The sequence below is a fragment of the Ascidia mentula genome, chromosome 4 (genome assembly GCF_947561715.1).
Source record: "Ascidia mentula chromosome 4, kaAscMent1.1, whole genome shotgun sequence".
Lineage (NCBI taxonomy): Eukaryota > Metazoa > Chordata > Ascidiacea > Phlebobranchia > Ascidiidae > Ascidia > Ascidia mentula.
Genome location: NC_138569.1, coordinates 10,994,258 through 11,010,342, shown reverse-complemented (window position 1 = coordinate 11,010,342; position 16,085 = coordinate 10,994,258). Strand labels below are relative to the sequence as shown.

General features: G+C 36.9%; 3 protein-coding genes across 3 annotated transcripts; 1 reads left to right on the top strand and 2 right to left on the bottom strand.

Annotated features, from left to right (window-relative positions):
• Nucleotides 1-30: 30 nt before the first annotated feature.
• On the bottom strand, nt 31-2,639 carry LOC145898734 (uncharacterized). The gene is made up of 6 exons (XM_082987317.1): nt 2,264-2,639; nt 2,148-2,190; nt 1,669-1,834; nt 1,403-1,609; nt 1,022-1,344; nt 31-780 (listed from the first exon to the last, which is right to left on the bottom strand). Exons 1-6 carry the CDS (start codon nt 2,317-2,319, stop codon nt 598-600), a joined length of 978 nt encoding a protein of 325 aa, XP_082843443.1. The 5' UTR covers nt 2,320-2,639; the 3' UTR covers nt 31-597.
• A 1,218-nt stretch (nt 2,640-3,857) lies between these two features.
• Nucleotides 3,858-9,591, top strand: LOC145898790 (uncharacterized). The gene is made up of 19 exons (XM_082987405.1): nt 3,858-4,001; nt 4,065-4,266; nt 4,329-4,414; nt 4,567-4,596; nt 4,658-4,858; nt 4,926-5,117; nt 5,176-5,259; nt 5,335-5,445; nt 5,504-5,609; nt 5,669-5,805; nt 5,991-6,116; nt 6,176-6,381; nt 6,826-6,986; nt 7,039-7,581; nt 7,638-7,767; nt 8,175-8,284; nt 8,362-8,527; nt 8,889-8,994; nt 9,268-9,591. Exons 1-19 carry the CDS (start codon nt 3,941-3,943, stop codon nt 9,408-9,410), a joined length of 2,901 nt encoding a protein of 966 aa, XP_082843531.1. The 5' UTR covers nt 3,858-3,940; the 3' UTR covers nt 9,411-9,591.
• Nucleotides 9,592-10,823: 1,232 nt separating this feature from the next.
• On the bottom strand, nt 10,824-15,673 carry LOC145897078 (rhomboid-related protein 2-like). Its single transcript, XM_082985246.1, has 7 exons — nt 15,001-15,673; nt 14,174-14,325; nt 12,802-12,950; nt 12,566-12,678; nt 12,379-12,479; nt 12,216-12,270; nt 10,824-11,628 (listed from the first exon to the last, which is right to left on the bottom strand). Exons 1-7 carry the CDS (start codon nt 15,173-15,175, stop codon nt 11,378-11,380), a joined length of 996 nt encoding a protein of 331 aa, XP_082841372.1. The 5' UTR covers nt 15,176-15,673; the 3' UTR covers nt 10,824-11,377.
• Between the last annotated feature and the right edge of the window lie 412 nt (nt 15,674-16,085).

The following is a 16,085-nucleotide window of genomic DNA, read 5'->3' as shown; positions in this document are numbered from 1 at the left end:
TGGAGTCAGTTTATTGTTTTTGGTCTAAACAACGCGAAAGTACAACAATATAGCATATGGTTGTATTACAACAGGGAGTTTCGTAATTTACGTTGCGTCGACAAAGTTTTAAATTAGATATTTTTTTTAGGGCCCGTGGCACTTCGAAAAGATTTTCCGGTTTACACCAAATTCCGTATGTTTTGTGCGACATTCATTAACATCGTATTAAAGGCGGAAGAGGAAGCCGAAGGCGCTTGATTAACTTACGCGTAACGTTCTTTGCTGCGGTTGAGGTGTGGACAACCGAGTTTTCCTTTTCAGCTGTGGTGGTCTTGAAAGATAATTATGCTATGAATAGATATAACTTTATGAAAACATGACGGCACGCCAACAACATCATCTATGTATGTAAAATCTGTAGTGATATATTTAAACAGACTTCATTTCTGGTAAGCAAATCGAACAAAAATGTTTGTGGTTGCAACAACCGCCAGAAGAAAAACAAAACGTTTCTTTAAGAAAATTTATACATTTGAGTTGCTTCACGACAGCAACGTGAACAAAATCACAGTAAAATTTGCTTTGTAGGGATATCTATATAACTTAACACATGATTCAAATCGTGGATGTAAAATTGGAATCATCCTTCCTGCTGCTCGTACTTGCTTTGCTTTTGCTTGTGGCAATATGTTTTGCGTTTGAGAACCCTAGTAAACCTTCGGCAGCTTCCAGACCACGAAATTGATAACGACTTTGTGTAGTATCAAATATTGATGCAGTTTGCAAAAGAGGTCGAGCCTACATATAAAACAAACGTATGTAATACTTAAAACCTGTTAATCCCCAGAAGGATTATTGTATCTATGGCCCATCCTGGGGCTCGCAGGGCGTTTTGCGGGGAGCCGTGAACGGTGTCCTTTGCATTACTGTACAGGGGGGGGGGGGGGGGGGGGGCACAAAGCATAAAAGTTTGGAAACAAGGGGGAAATTTGTCGGCGTCATAGACTAATTTGAAAGTGCAGGTGTAAATCTACCTTACCACGTTAAATCCCCCAATTGATGATGATGGCGATGTGCTGGAATGCGTCCAAGATTGATTTGTTGGTGTTTCGCAAGTACTTTGATAGGTAACAGGCAAGCATGAAAGTTTTGTTCCATCCACTTTAGCCGCGCCCATAATTTGATTGGCGAACTCCAGTCTCAAATGGTTGGCGGACATTGTTCTCGCATAGTTCGATATGCTGGAATAGGGAAGGGATTTTGGCGCCATATTGCCGAATCCATTTTGAAAGTTTGTTTCTGGCTTGCGTTGATTTGTATTCCCAACTTGCGTGGCCAAATCAATCCATGTCGGATATCCAGCTGGATTACGACGTGAGTTAGTAAATTTAATAGAAACCACGATTCTAAGTACACTTACGACCAGCTGTGTGCTTAAGTGGGTACACAATTTCAGATTGATTTAAAATATTTTGCAAATGGTTGAGAAGTCGAATTGGCAGTGGGTTTTGTGAATCCAATCCCTCAATCGCAACCAAGTATCTCGCAACCTCAGAAACGCATTCACGATAACCCACGCTTCGGTAGTCGAAAGCAATGGAATGAGCATCGTTAACAGGTAAGCCACCTGTTAGCTTCGAAAATTTTTAAAATGTACATACTCGATTAATTAAAGAATTTTCAAACCTTTCGCCATGAGGTTTTGCAGCATTTTTAAATGCTCGACGGTAAGTTGCAGAATTTCAGCTTTTTCCAGCTTTGCTGAACCTTGTTTTTCGTAAGCTGATGGAACCATGCGGCGTAACTCGGATAAACTGTTATTAATTCTGTCGCGTCTCCTTTTTTCAATCACCTGTAAATGTTTGTATAATTTGTTTTAAATTGTTCAGCATTAAACTACGCCCCGCTTTTTGTTAACCACAGACCAAACCATTACAATAAAAATCCTGAACAATTACAATTGTTTACAAAGGAACTTGAGTAGGAGGTAAACACAAGCGCACACTTAACCAACCAATCGCCTCTTTGCCAGTAAATGGCTTCCTATTCAATTACAATTAATAAGAATTCAGTAGCAAGCTTGTTGGGTAAACGTAAATATATGAGCAGTGTGTATAAAGCAACAGGCTATGTTACTTTTTAACATATAAAGTTATCAAACTCACTCCTCGTCGCTTCTTTCGTGCAACTGCAAGCGGCTGCAATGATCTAGAAACAAAACGTGTCACTTCGAAAAGCAATTAACTTAAAATGCAAATAAAACAATTTTTTAGCTTCTTACCCACTTGAAGCCTCATCCTCGTCGCCGCTTTCACTATCTTGAAAATCTCTTTTCATGGTAAAAACTTTTTGCAATTCAAAGTTTTAATTTAATTTTGCTGTCTCGATAATAGTGTGCTAGTGTGCTTAGCGTGTAACGCTCCAGTCTGGATTAAATTTTAAGCAAATGAGACATTGACTAAACTTTCTCGTATGGGGTATAGGCAACGTAATGGTACTTACTGGCTACTCGTAAAATGTTTCTCACGTTTCTGCCACAGGTTGGTGCCAACCTGGATTTAAATCTACTCTATATCAACAACATCGATACTCCACTCGTGTGACGACACATTGAAACACACCAAACTCTGAAGAGCTTGACGCGGCGAACAGCGGCGACGATTAATGGCCGACAACAAATACCGTCGTGACAACACTAGCAGAGACGCCGTTCTTCCACACTCGAACGTGTGTACGGCGTTAAATGAACAACGTTAACCTCCGTCCATCTTTGGATAAGTCGTTTGAAGCGATGGCGCTTTCAAGTACTTTCCCACGCCTGATTGCTTATCCGGCCCAACGTAAGTGAAGTCTGGGGGGAACTTTGACGCCTATATTCGCCCTTCTCCATCATACCTATGTTCCTGCTCACTATGTTTTGCAATTTCAGAACTAAAATTATTCTCGTAACATTTATTTATAACCACACATCAAATGAAAGTTTAACAAACATTTTGTGGGGTCGCATGAAATATCCGCAAGCTGTTCCCCACTGCATTTTCCGATCCAACGTAAAATTAAAAACTGTCGTCAAACTACACATTTATATGTTTGCAAATATTTACAAGCTTACATCGAACGGAATTTTGTGAATTTTCATTGGGCAAAGTCAGCAAACTTAAGTTCCGACCGAATTTTTGTAAAATCAAAGAAAGGTGACTATATATTATGTGTGGTACCTATAACATGTGGTACTGTGTTTCATTTTTGTGTAGTGGTTGTCTGCTGTACGACTATCTTGAAAAACTACAATTCTTCGAAATATTTTATCAAATGTCGAAGTTTAAAGTGTATTTTTAAAAATAAAAATGTGCCCTTGGAAAAGAATGCGTAAGAGTACAAAAATATCCAGATGTAAAACAATTTTTCCGATCCCATTAGCGTGGAATGACTAGATTTTAGTAGATTACTTCTTTGTAACTTACATGTTATCGCCACGCTGTAGTGTTGATGCTACGCACAGACAATCATCAGATATAACGAAATAGATATGGCCCAAATAAAACGCGCCATAAACTTATAACGGTGATCGAAACATGTAGTATAATTAATTGTATATTAACCATGCCATGCAACCACGCGCTTAACATATGAGTCATCTGTATTTTACTCTTATCTCTGTACAGAATTGTTTGAGGAAGTCCGGTGTTATCAGTGGTAATCCTATTGCGTGTCCCAAGCTTTACCCCAACCGTGATTGAACGTCCTCTGTGGTCGGATGCGTTTCGTATAAATCTTGTTAGTAAAGGAAGTTATGGCACTGCGTTAATCATCTTTGTTGTGCAGGTTAGCTTTTACTTTCATAAGAGACATTTTAAACAGTTGTGTCCAACGCTTGTACTATTGCACAGCACGTTCTTGTTTATCACTTACGCAACAAGAAGATTGCTTGTCTTAGTTTTCTTTTGTGGAAAGGAAAATGGTGTGCAAGCTTGTGATTTTGATTTTGTGCATCAATATTTTTCATCTGTCTTCAGGAGGTAAGATTGTACAATACTAGTTTAGGTAATATAGGCATACACATAATATAAGCTGCTTTTTAGTTGGGGTCGGGTCCAATGGATACGCCAACGCTACGTGTTCATCTAATGTTTTGGAGAACACCTTTACAGTTAAGGAGTTGTTTCCAATGCTAACAGGATCAAATAACGTTCAAGGCTGTTTCGATGCAGCTAAGGCAGAAAATTCCAAATATTTTGGAATCGGCTCAAATCAATGTTATTTGCAATTGGGATCACTCTTTCGGTGAGTGATATTACAATGAATTCAAATTCGTTGAGAAATAAAAAAACATTTTGTGATTTCAGAAATATACCAACTACCGGCAAACCACCACTTATTTGTGATTCACAATTTGTTTCTGGTGTTGCTACTTACGAGAATCTGCATTACGGTGGGTGATGGTAATGTAGTTCCCATGTACCTCTCGTGTATCGCGGTAAAATGTGATCCAGTGTGTCTTGGTCATTTTTTTTTACAGTGTCATGTTTCGATCAGATTAACATTTTTATTTCTATTTCTATGCAACTTTTTTTTCTGTTGTAGCAACACCGATTCCGAGGAGTCAAATTCAAGGTGTGATTCTTTAAAATAAATATATACAATCATGTAAAACCATTTGTAACATTATGTTTAGTTACCGTGGGCAGGAACATATTTTCCATCTTGAACGAGTCAGCACCGAACTTTATGCTTGCCTCCGAACTGTGCAATTCCTTGAACAAGACGTTGGCGGAACTAAAAACCAGAAACCAATTTACTAAAGTTAATCAGGCGATTCGGAGCGGTTACAGCAATTGGACCAACGACACATTTTGGTTGAACATGGATGGAGCAAGTAAATATAATCATACAATATTTCAATAAAAAGTTGTGTCTCGAAAAATCACGAGATTGTTTTTTAGGTCGACCGTATTACATGTGGATGGATTCCCAAACAAGGGTAGCAGTTACCGGACAAGCACAAAACTGGGCTGCAGGAAATCCGACAAAAGATTTCAACAGAGAGTGTGCTGTTATGTCCGGAAGTCACGATTTGCAATGGATCATAGAAAATTGTGTCTCGTACAAAACTTACCCTATTTGCAAGGAAAAAGGTAATAAACGTGGTAAATGATCCGGTTGACAAATGACTTCACTTAAGCGCTTTTTCAGTTAACGCTCCAACAAACGTAACAAACGTAACAAGCACAACAAGCACAACAAGCACAACAAGCACAAGTGCGGGTTCAGCTATCAGTAAGCTTATACCTGAACTTTCAAAGTATATTATATCGATGCTTAGCAGCCAGTCATAGATAATTTAATTTGCAGATCACATGAACTCACTTGCTCCTACACACACTAATAACACCAGTGGTCAAATGGGGTTCGGTGGTGGATGTTCAACAGGATATAGAAAATCTGAAACTGGAAAATGCATTGGTTTGTATATGCGCTTCCCGTCAATTTTGTTTACGCTTCAAATGAATGTTCTGACTAGATATTGATGAATGCTCAAACAAACCATGTGGACTCGGGTGGTGTGTTAATTCCATCGGATCTTACTCCTGTCAGTGTCCACCCGGAACTCAACTAAATCCTTCAACGTATGTCATAAATCCGATTGTTGTGAAGATATTATTGTTCCATTTATATCCTTTTTCAGCAACGTATGTGACGATATTAACGAGTGTCTAAATGCAACTATGTGCGTTGGAGGTCGCTGTATAAACTACGACAGAACGTATGCATGCCTGTGTGGCAAAGGATATCACTTCAACACTACAACTAAGACCTGCACTGGTGAGCAATACTATGTAATTATTAACCTCTTCTTAAGTTTGGAATTTATGATTTTAGTCTATTTACTGTTGTACAAATCAATCTTCTTTGAAATTATCGGATTTTTTCTGCATTACTGCATTGTATATAACGAGATCTTTCATTTACAACAATTTGTTGTTTGTTATGATATATTTTTTTTACAGATATCAATGAATGTCTAAGCAAAATTAACTATTGTCATACAAATGCAAAGTGCATCAACACCGTTGGACATTATTTATGTAAATGCAAGAAGTATTTTCTGGGTGATGGGTACAAGGAGTGTAAATGTGTGTCTCTGTTAAAAATTCGATTTAAACCAAATTTTTGAATGCTATGTATTTTGTAGTAACCACGGAAGCAACAACAAGCTTTCATATTACTTGTGATCCGAGCCTAATGGAAATTTCTGCTGAAGAGTGGGTGGTCAACAATTACGGGCCAATGACGCTACTTGACACAAACTGCGTTGGAGTAAAAAATTCTAACGAAGGCAATGGAACCTGGGTTTACTCGATTAGAAACGATTTAAGCGGTTGCAATAACAGGATACAGGTGGGACATTGACTAATTATAGGGCTACGTCCGGCTTTTCTTGCTGCAGTGTTTAAGCATGACATCATAGGATGTTCGGGGATTATTCTCAAAGAATATCCCACGTAATCTACACGGAAGGGGGGTGTAAAGCATATGCATCACCAAAAAACTGCGCAAAACTGATAAACATCCGGTGAACTGTCAACGACTCAATTTTTAACAAAAATTCGATTAATGCATTATTTGTAAAGTTGTATACATTTGTTTCATAAATATTTTTAAAAATACGATGCAAAAATGTTGAATGGATACAAGTTTTTAATCAAACGTTATGTCATATATTTGGGATTAGTTGCCAAATTTAATTGTTCATGAAATCTCGTACAATTTGGTTTTCAATAGCAAAAGATGTATTTAGCGTAATACTATTACACCAAAACTTTTACATTAGTATTTGCGCAGGACAATGGAACGCATATCATCTACACAAATATGCTAACAAACAATAAGTCGGCTGTTACATTAAATCACCATGCCACCGGACACCTGTTTTCCGCAACTTGGAGTTGTACATTTCCTATCAAAAACATTCAATTTTCACTGGACAACTGGGTTGAAGAAAAGTAAAATTGTTTACTCTTCTGTATGTGGATCAATAGCTAATTTTTCTAACAGGGGTTCAAGCTTTATTGATTTTCAACTCGGTGAACCAGATCAACATGGCATCTACCCTGGATCCGTGAACCATCTCATACAGATTAAGGAGGGGGGGATAATTGCCCAGACGGAACCAACTAACGGGGCCATTGTAACCGATGTTAACGGAAACGTTGTTCCATTGACAGATGCACTTGGAAACATTGCCATGGGCCCGAACGGGGGAAGGTTTATTCCCGTAACTAACGCTAATGGTATGCCCATAACTGATGTGCAGGGAAATGTTGTTGCGGTCTCCAACGCCGATGGTTCATTACGAACCCAAATGCCCCCAACGGTTGCTCCAAATTCCCTTGATTACGGGGGCGTCAAACCACCTGGTGTTGCTGAGGGAAAAAGCTTGGATGTGATCACTGGAATAGATGTTCCTGGTGACCCTATCGTGGTCCTTGCGAATGGAACTGTGTACATTCCTGGCGTAAACGCGACGCAGAGTTTAACAGATTTTCTGAAAAATTCCGCTGCTGCACCACTCGGTGGAGTTTATGTGGTTAATCCGCAGTAAGTTGAATTGTCTGCGGGGTATATGGTTATTTAAAGCACTGTGCGTTTTGTAGGAGACACGTGTTAAGCAACCTCAATGGGACCGGCATTTATGACATTAAAATGCTTCCTTTTACGGACAAAACATTTCTCTACTTGCAAAAGAAAGCTGTCTTTACTACAAAAGAAACTTTGTATCTCCGGGTAGGTGTTATCGCGATATGTCACCATCATAGATTTCAGTCAATCTTTTATCTAAACCCAATACAATATTTCGTGGCGCCAAACTTAAGGTAGAGTATGTCACTGCTTAAAAGCCCTATCTCAATTTTTTTGCCTTTTTGATAACGAATAGTTGCGGAAAACTTCTTGGTTATCTCCTCCCGCTGAGAAAAGTTCGCCACGTTTTTGATCGTCACATAACAAGGTTGTGATGCGCTGCTGTTATTGTGCATGTTTCCATTGCAAAATGCGAAAATAATCGTGATTTATCAATCTCAGATAGTACTGAGATGTTGCCGCGTACCTCCAGATAAGGCTTTGCGGACCTGATTAAGAACCGCTGCATTAAACCCACTTTAGCTCAAAAAAAAAATTTTTTTATGAGGCAGATATCACTTTTAACCACCGACACTCGAATGGCGATTGTCGCGCAAAGATGTTGGGGAACTGCTCAACCAAATCCCCAAAGTAAACCTGATCTACAGCTAATCTCCAGTGGGTAAGTGTAGTAACCGAATACAAGCACAAATAATAAACACACAGAAAACTGTTTTCTACACATTTGCATCTCTGCAGATGTCCAGAACAACATATTTTGCAAAACTCGGTTAAAGTGTACAGAAATGGAGTAGCCAGAACTGTCGATTTCAAAACGCAAGTTTTCAAGTTTGAAAACCACAATGCAACGTACATTCATTGCACTGTCGATCTATGTGACCACACGAAAAAAATATGTGAACCGGTGAGTTAAACAAGTTTTTTTTATTTGACACACACAAAGGTGCGAAACCACCATATTTTTCAACGATGTTAAGTATCCTATATACCAGTGGTTCTCAACCATTTTTGCACTTTCGGCCCGGTAAAATTTCAAACAACTCTTACGGACCGGTGATTTCAGAAAAAAATCAAACTAAAATGTCGGCTAATAAGCGGAACATATTTGTAAAAAATAATATTTAATACGGAAAAAGTATGCGATCATGTTTTTTTTTCTCCTGCTTTTCAAACTAGTTTATGGCACTATATAAACTGTGTGACAGCATAACAAAACTACACACAAACTTTAGCATAAAAGTGACTTAAAAGAAAATTTATTCCAGACCTGCACTGAAACACTTCAACGAAAACGACGTAGTGTGGAAAATGTAGACAGCATATCAAGTAATCTTACACTCGGGCCATTTTTTGTTGTGAACAACAGCAAAGGTACGAACATTAATATTTGGGTTATGGTGAACATGGGGCACAAATATAATAACTTTATCTGTTCTTTATTAAACGCGAGTAATAGTTATATGAGTGTCGTCACATTTTGTCAAGATTCGTGCGAGTTAAAATGACTTATGTGCAAGTGTCGGTAGATTTCAGTAAGATCGCTGCGTTTCGTTTTATTATGGTTAATTGACAGCAATAAAAATCCTGTCAGCTTGTTGCTAAAACTAGCTTTTGAGTAAAGACTTTTTTTTATACATATTTCAGAATTGCAAAATGACGTGCCATTCCTGACAGCTGGTCTGGCAATTGCTTTCTGTGTTTTCTTCCTGTTTTGTATGTTTCTCATTATATGTTGCTGTCGTAGACGACGCAAACGCAAGCTACAGAAACAACCAGCTAGAATTTGAGTCTCAAGCAACACAGCTGAGATTTGTACAAACTTTTTGTGCATTTGCAATATTTGAACTGCTACTTTTGTATTTAATTTTTCAACATTTGCAAAAGAATAAACTATTCATTCAGAAGAAATTCAAATATTAGTTTTTTGGGGGGAATCAGCCCCTAAACTTTGCTGCTGGCTGCGATAATTTCCGGCTATCATCTTGACTAAATATCGGTTATATATCTCAACTAAATCCTGGCAATTGAGTTTTGAAGGTGATCTGCATTCCATCAAATGAATTTGTGCTAAGTTCGTAGACAAAAGATGGACCAACAAAAACAACGAATCGGGTAGCAACTTTGTGATTCATTTTTCCGCAAAATGTGTTGGTCATAAATTCAACATTAACAAACGTATTTTTTCGGAAGTAAGTGTTTCTAAAAGCCAATGCCGGTGACTATATTCAGTAATAATACAAGTGGCTTTCCTAGATTTACAGTACAATTAACTTTTCCTTCCGTAAGTTAGTACAGGACCTGCATGGCAAATAAACCAAAGAAATCCTGTTTTCGAGGTCCTCTACGATAATGCACCTGTCGACTTTTCTACTTGTATTCCAATAACCGTTGCTGGCTCTCTATATATTCTTCTAATATAGGCTTATTCCCCTAACTTCAAAGAAAAATTATTGCACCTGGATGGGACAAAAGGCTACACAGCAAGGATTTGTACATCCTTCTGGAAGATGGGCATAAACAGCCCTGGGGTTTGCTTAGACAATTATTCAAAAACTAACTTTGCTATTTTGTAGTGGACATATATGGGCCTGCATCGTACCAATTGAATTCGGTCGGCTGCTGTGACTGAAGCTAAGTCTGCTTGCGTGTTCTTGCTGTAGACTACTAAATTTGGACTCCGTGAGCAGACAAATTTCTTGAATAGAAGACACCTTGCAATATTAGGTGGCGTAACTTTAAATTATTCCAAGCGCGTTAGTGGCCGAGCGAGTAACTTCTATCGCATGTTAGTTGGCCAGTTAAGTGTAGTTGGGTGACAGAGAGAATAAAGTGCGAACGGGTATTTAACAAGTTACAATGTAAAAAAGGTTTGTCGTCGAGCCGGATGCCAGAAAACTGTGAGAGTTCTACAGGAAAGCCTAACTCCGCCTGCAGCCTTCGGTCCGTCTGTGTTCCAAATTAAGTTGGGATACATGCGTGTGGTGCTACAGGTCTTGCACAAAACTTAAACCATTCATTTTTCCACAAAATCCAATTGCATTGCCTGAAGTTTGAGCTGCCTTTTTGATCCAATTTTCTCAATGACCTTCTTGCCAACTGATTCAAAACGCCCAAAACCCCACTAGAACTACATTCGCCCTAGCGAACAAATTTACCCACATTCATTACGGATTGCTTTGTGACGTCCTCCTTCTATTGTGACGTGGGAAAATTGGGCATTACCAGCTGGCAAAAACTTCGTTATTTTGTAAAATGTGACGCCGATACGCCGCATGAAAAGTTTGAGTAGCACTGTTATATACAAACATTTGTACTTGTAAGCCCATAGTTTTACGGTTATGGTTCCCGTGTTTGGTAGCTTTAAGATTATTTGTTACTTTTGCAGCAAACGACGATTATTTTTAATAAGCCAACGAATTTTTTTTACGCAAAATTTCCAGGTGAACACCTGTAAAGCTACCTTGCTCCCTACAGCAAAAGTCAAAATATGTTATTAAAGGTAACTTAAGAGACACATGCCAACAAAACATGCTTGCCATAAATGGTAAAAGTACAAAGGCTCCCAAAAACAAATAAGTAAAGATTATACAAGCATCGAAGAGAAGTACAATGGAAATAAGTAAAAACAACTAAAAAAATGACGTAAATGGAAACTGGTTACAACAACAAGAAGTATAAAAATGTCAAAAAAATCAGTAATAAAAATGATTTTTGCATAAGGTAAATTGTGGTGCACCATTAAGCAGCAACAAAATCAAATTGTCCCCGCAGGAGATAAAAATAAATTCCAAAAAACAGCCAAAGCACAAGCTACAAGATATGCAACCAAGCATGCCCACCATTTCGGGTCACTGATTAAACTTTTGTTAAAGTTGCTGAAAACAACATATCCAATTGTAATTCCAGCCAAACCACCAGCAAAATGTGCAGCTAAAGAAACCTGTGGCGTGTCATCAGACATAACCACAATTCGCCGGTATAAAGAAAATCCAATATCAACAACAGCTGAAACAAACACACATTTGGTGGAAATCTTTATTTGATATCCGACCCTTAAAAGTTGAAGAGGCTATTTAACTACACCAAATAGTACAAAACCACATTTGCCTTTACCAGTGGCGGATCAAGAAAAAAAATGCGGGGGGAGTTGAATTTGTAGCAGAAATGCTTTCGAAAACGGAGTTGTTGACGGGTTATTTACCAACGAGCAATGACACAACAAACAATTGTTTCATAAAGGCCCTATACTGTTGAAAATGAATTGAGTTAATTGAAAACATTCACATAATAAAGATATGACTTTTATATTTGATGGTTGCATGCCTCTTGTCCGAATCAAAACACATTAAGGTATCCTGTCAGCTTTGTTATGCAAAAAGTACACCAATTACATAGACAGCAACAAAAGTTGTCAAGCTATGTTTTTTAAAATTTGTGAGCATTCATGGAAGCAATAACCAATTAACTGCAAATTAACTTTTATTTGAAAACACAATAAATTAATAATATTGTGATGATGCGCAAAATATCATGATCTGCATTTGGACCACCCTAATACAGAGAATTGAAATTATAAAAATATTTTTTTTTACCTATTGCAAGCACCAGCAGGAGATGCAGTCCATTAAATGCCAACTTTGACCAGTTCTAAATAAGGAAAAAGCTCATGTTACAAGGAATCCAAATTAATCAAACTTATCTCAAAATCTTGATATTCAACAAAATAATTGTTATCACTGGCTAAGAAATATTTACCATCACTACATTTGACAAATATCCTCCTAGAAGAGCATAAACACCTCCTGAGGCACCAACAAGGAAAACAAAAGGGTCAAACATTGAACTTGCAAGAGAACCTTTAAAATAGGAGTATAGAATAAACGGGTAGATGAAAAGTTTAAACAAAAAAATGACAAATATAATTTTGCACAGTCACTGTTACCTGCTAAAACTCCAGACATGTAAACTATGCCCACTCGTAGACTTTTATGAACCATTTCTAGCATCACTCCCACCATTATTTGCAAGACAACATTGCCAAGAATGTGTTCAATTCTGATCAAAATATAAAGTATTTATGTAATTGGGTGTTGTTTTTAAAAAAAAAAATACAAATAAAGTACAAATTTATGCAATATTGTACTACAAAACCACAGCCATTGCTATTCAAACTTTTACCCAGCATGCAAAAACATGTATGATAAAAATCTCCAAATCTCTTCACGCTTCCATGGATCATATATCAATGGTGATGAGGTAAGTCCAGCACTGATTGTGATCCATTGTTTGTGTTCAGCTTGTACACCATAGTAAATGAAAACAACAAGCTGTAAACAAGAATACAGAAAAGCTTCTATGACCAAACCTCCATTCTGCCTTGTATTTGAATTTGGGGAAATGCAGGTTGACCAAGTAAAGATTGTTCTTGGTTTTTAATGGTGTGAAATAATGAAAATATGTGTTAAAATTCTGCCTTAGGCAGAAATTTCAAAAAAGGAAAAAAATTTGGGAAATTACCCTTATTGCAACAGTTTGTTGCCTACTGTAAAAAAATTATCTCTGGGCTGACGTTTGTAACTGTAAAAGTAATAGAAAAAAATTATCAACACAAGCTGTGGTTTACTTCAAATACAGTAGTTGCTACATACATATCAATAAAATGTATGTTATATTTGTGTCTAAACAACCTTCGCAGCAATACATCTATTATTGTATCCTCCTGGTTGACCCTTGTCCTGCATTTAAAAATGTGCCAAACATGCCAATTTTTCCTTCATAGTGCACAACAGAGTCAGTGGATCTAGGATCCCAAGAAAAGTTTTCTCAGTCAAACATGCATACTATGCATAGTGAATGTTAAGCTGACTTTGGTTATGAAACCAATGGGTTTTACTTAACTTAATGTAATAAGTTTTATTTTTTGCATGACAAAAATAGTCAAAAAATCAAACTGAATCCTGAATCTCACAACATTAATAAATATTGTTGAAAAGACTGATAGTAAATATGCCGTACAATGTCAGCATATTTCATGTCAATCATAGGCACTAAAATTGGGCATTTTAATATTGTTTGTGTACCACTGTGTGGTGTTATTATATGCAAACAACAGTTTGTCTCCAAAAAATTCAACAATATTTAAAATTGGAATCCACAAACGTAATTAATATTCAAACATACAAATTGGCCATTGTGATGAACATAGATCAGAATTTTTAAGTGGCAATCTGCAGTGTATCATTAAGCAGCAGTACTTTTGGTATGGATAGCTTTTAATTCAGTAGTCTATATCAGCAAGAACACGCAAACAGACTTTAGCTTCAGCAAAGCAGCGACTGGGAATCCTAATTGTACGCTGCAATATACACCAAAGCCCAAAGAATTTTTAAAAAAAGTTTTAATGCAAGGCTACTACATTTTTTGTTGTGATATTTTTATCACTATAAATATTAAAATAGAACTACTTTCGATTTTCCACATTTAAAAGCAAAACTGAAGTTCCTTAAAATTAATGAACAGCCACCCCTAAATTGTTTGTGTTTTGGCTTACCTCAGCCAGTGATATAACTAGGATGAATAGAGGAGGTGGATTGCAATTGTACTGTTTAAGGTACAATAGCTTGTCTTCATCAGTGGTGAGGACAAAGTCAGCCAATCTTTTGTTAAGGTTTGAACAACAACCAATTTTTCTTGAAAAGCGCCCTGTTATCAAAAATATACTATTTAGCAACAAAAGAGTAATTTACCACAACAAATACCAATACTGGGTTAGAATAGGTTACAAGTCAGTCTTTTACAAAAGAGTGCTAATCAAGAGAATTTAGATTGTGAATAATTATAGTAATTCAATTTATGGACTTTGGTAGATAACAATAGCGTTGATCTGTTCAAGCTATTGCATACCAGTAACTTAACATTTATTCACGCCGCCTGTGTCCAACAGCGGCGTCGCATGTCGAATACTTGGAATGGCGAAAAAGGCATTCATAAATCGACACCCTGTATGTATATATATATAATATACAAATTAATCTGTGCTGTTTGCTGATGAAAAATTAAAAATGTATGCAGAGGATAGGCTTTTTATGATATATTTTTATTATCTTTTGTTTATCATGGTTCTAATTTTGCGTCAACAATGGGGACTGACGTCATAATTCTGCAGGTAAAGATTCTGTGAAAATGCATTGGTTTAGATAAGAGTTCTTTAATAAACTGTGTAGTGCATTGAGTAGTCCTTTGAAAAAAATGTTATGTTTATGCAAAGCAGAAATTGTCAAAGAATAAACCAAGCACCAAAAACAAAACTTATTTTTGTGCATCAAAAAACTACCAAAAAAAAATATTTTTTACAAAGCCAAAAGAAAAAGATCTCACCATCAATTTCAGTTGTTTCAGTGCTTTTTAATCGTGGTTGCAGTTCCGCATTATGTTCGTTTTCAGCTAACAAGCTGTGGTCTGGAGTAGCACCATTTGTATGAAAATCATTCATTACGTTACGACAAAAAACTAGATTTTTAGACGGTTTTCCACAAAAAAAACTCACATACATTTCACGGACATATTTTACGGAATAGGAAACCTAAGGAAATTTAGGAACACTAATTTATTTATGGCGAGTTCGTTTATTTTAGACTAATAAGTCATCGTAAATAGAGAAAAATGATTATTTAAGACGCATTACACGTAATTGATTAAAATTTTGCCACAAAATAGCCCTGTCCCAAACATAATCGCCTTTTGGGTTCAAACGGGAAGTTTAAAATAAAAAAATGCTGTTAATTGCCCAACCTCAGTCTACTATAATTTAAACAAGTAGGCTATTGTTACACAAATGTACTTTTCAACCGTCGTTCGCTTCGTAACCTTTACTATACTTTAAACAAGTAATGTTCAAATTTGGGCAATAAGAACAAATTATTAACTTGGAATCGTCAGATAAGTAGGCTATTTCAAGTTCTCTCGACACTTTTAAATAGTTCAAAAAACATGAAATTGACCCTACACCGTTCAGCAACAACAAAGGGGGTGGGAGGCTATAAAGGGGAACAAGGTGGGCACAATGCTGCACAAAGTCTCACAAAGACCACCCTCATTCTGGCAGAATAATTTTGCAAATTTGCCACATTTTGCAAGGTACAACAGGCATTTACTCAAAAATTGGTTTCTTTTGGATTAGAATCAAATTACAGACATGAGCAAGCAGTTCAAACCTCAAAAAACATTTAAACAAATTTTTTCGCAGCTGTATCAATCAAAAAAATCGCGAATTAAAAAAATCTCCTGATTTTGCGATTCAGCATAATGGCGGCATGCGAAAAACTACCCTAAAACAAAGAATTCTGCTCGGCGTTCTTGTAATAGGTGCCAATATTGACCAACATCAAGGGAACGGAAATTTAATGCTCTACCACATGCAATTAACAAATTTGAAATTAAGGTGCCGGATGACCTTCAAATCG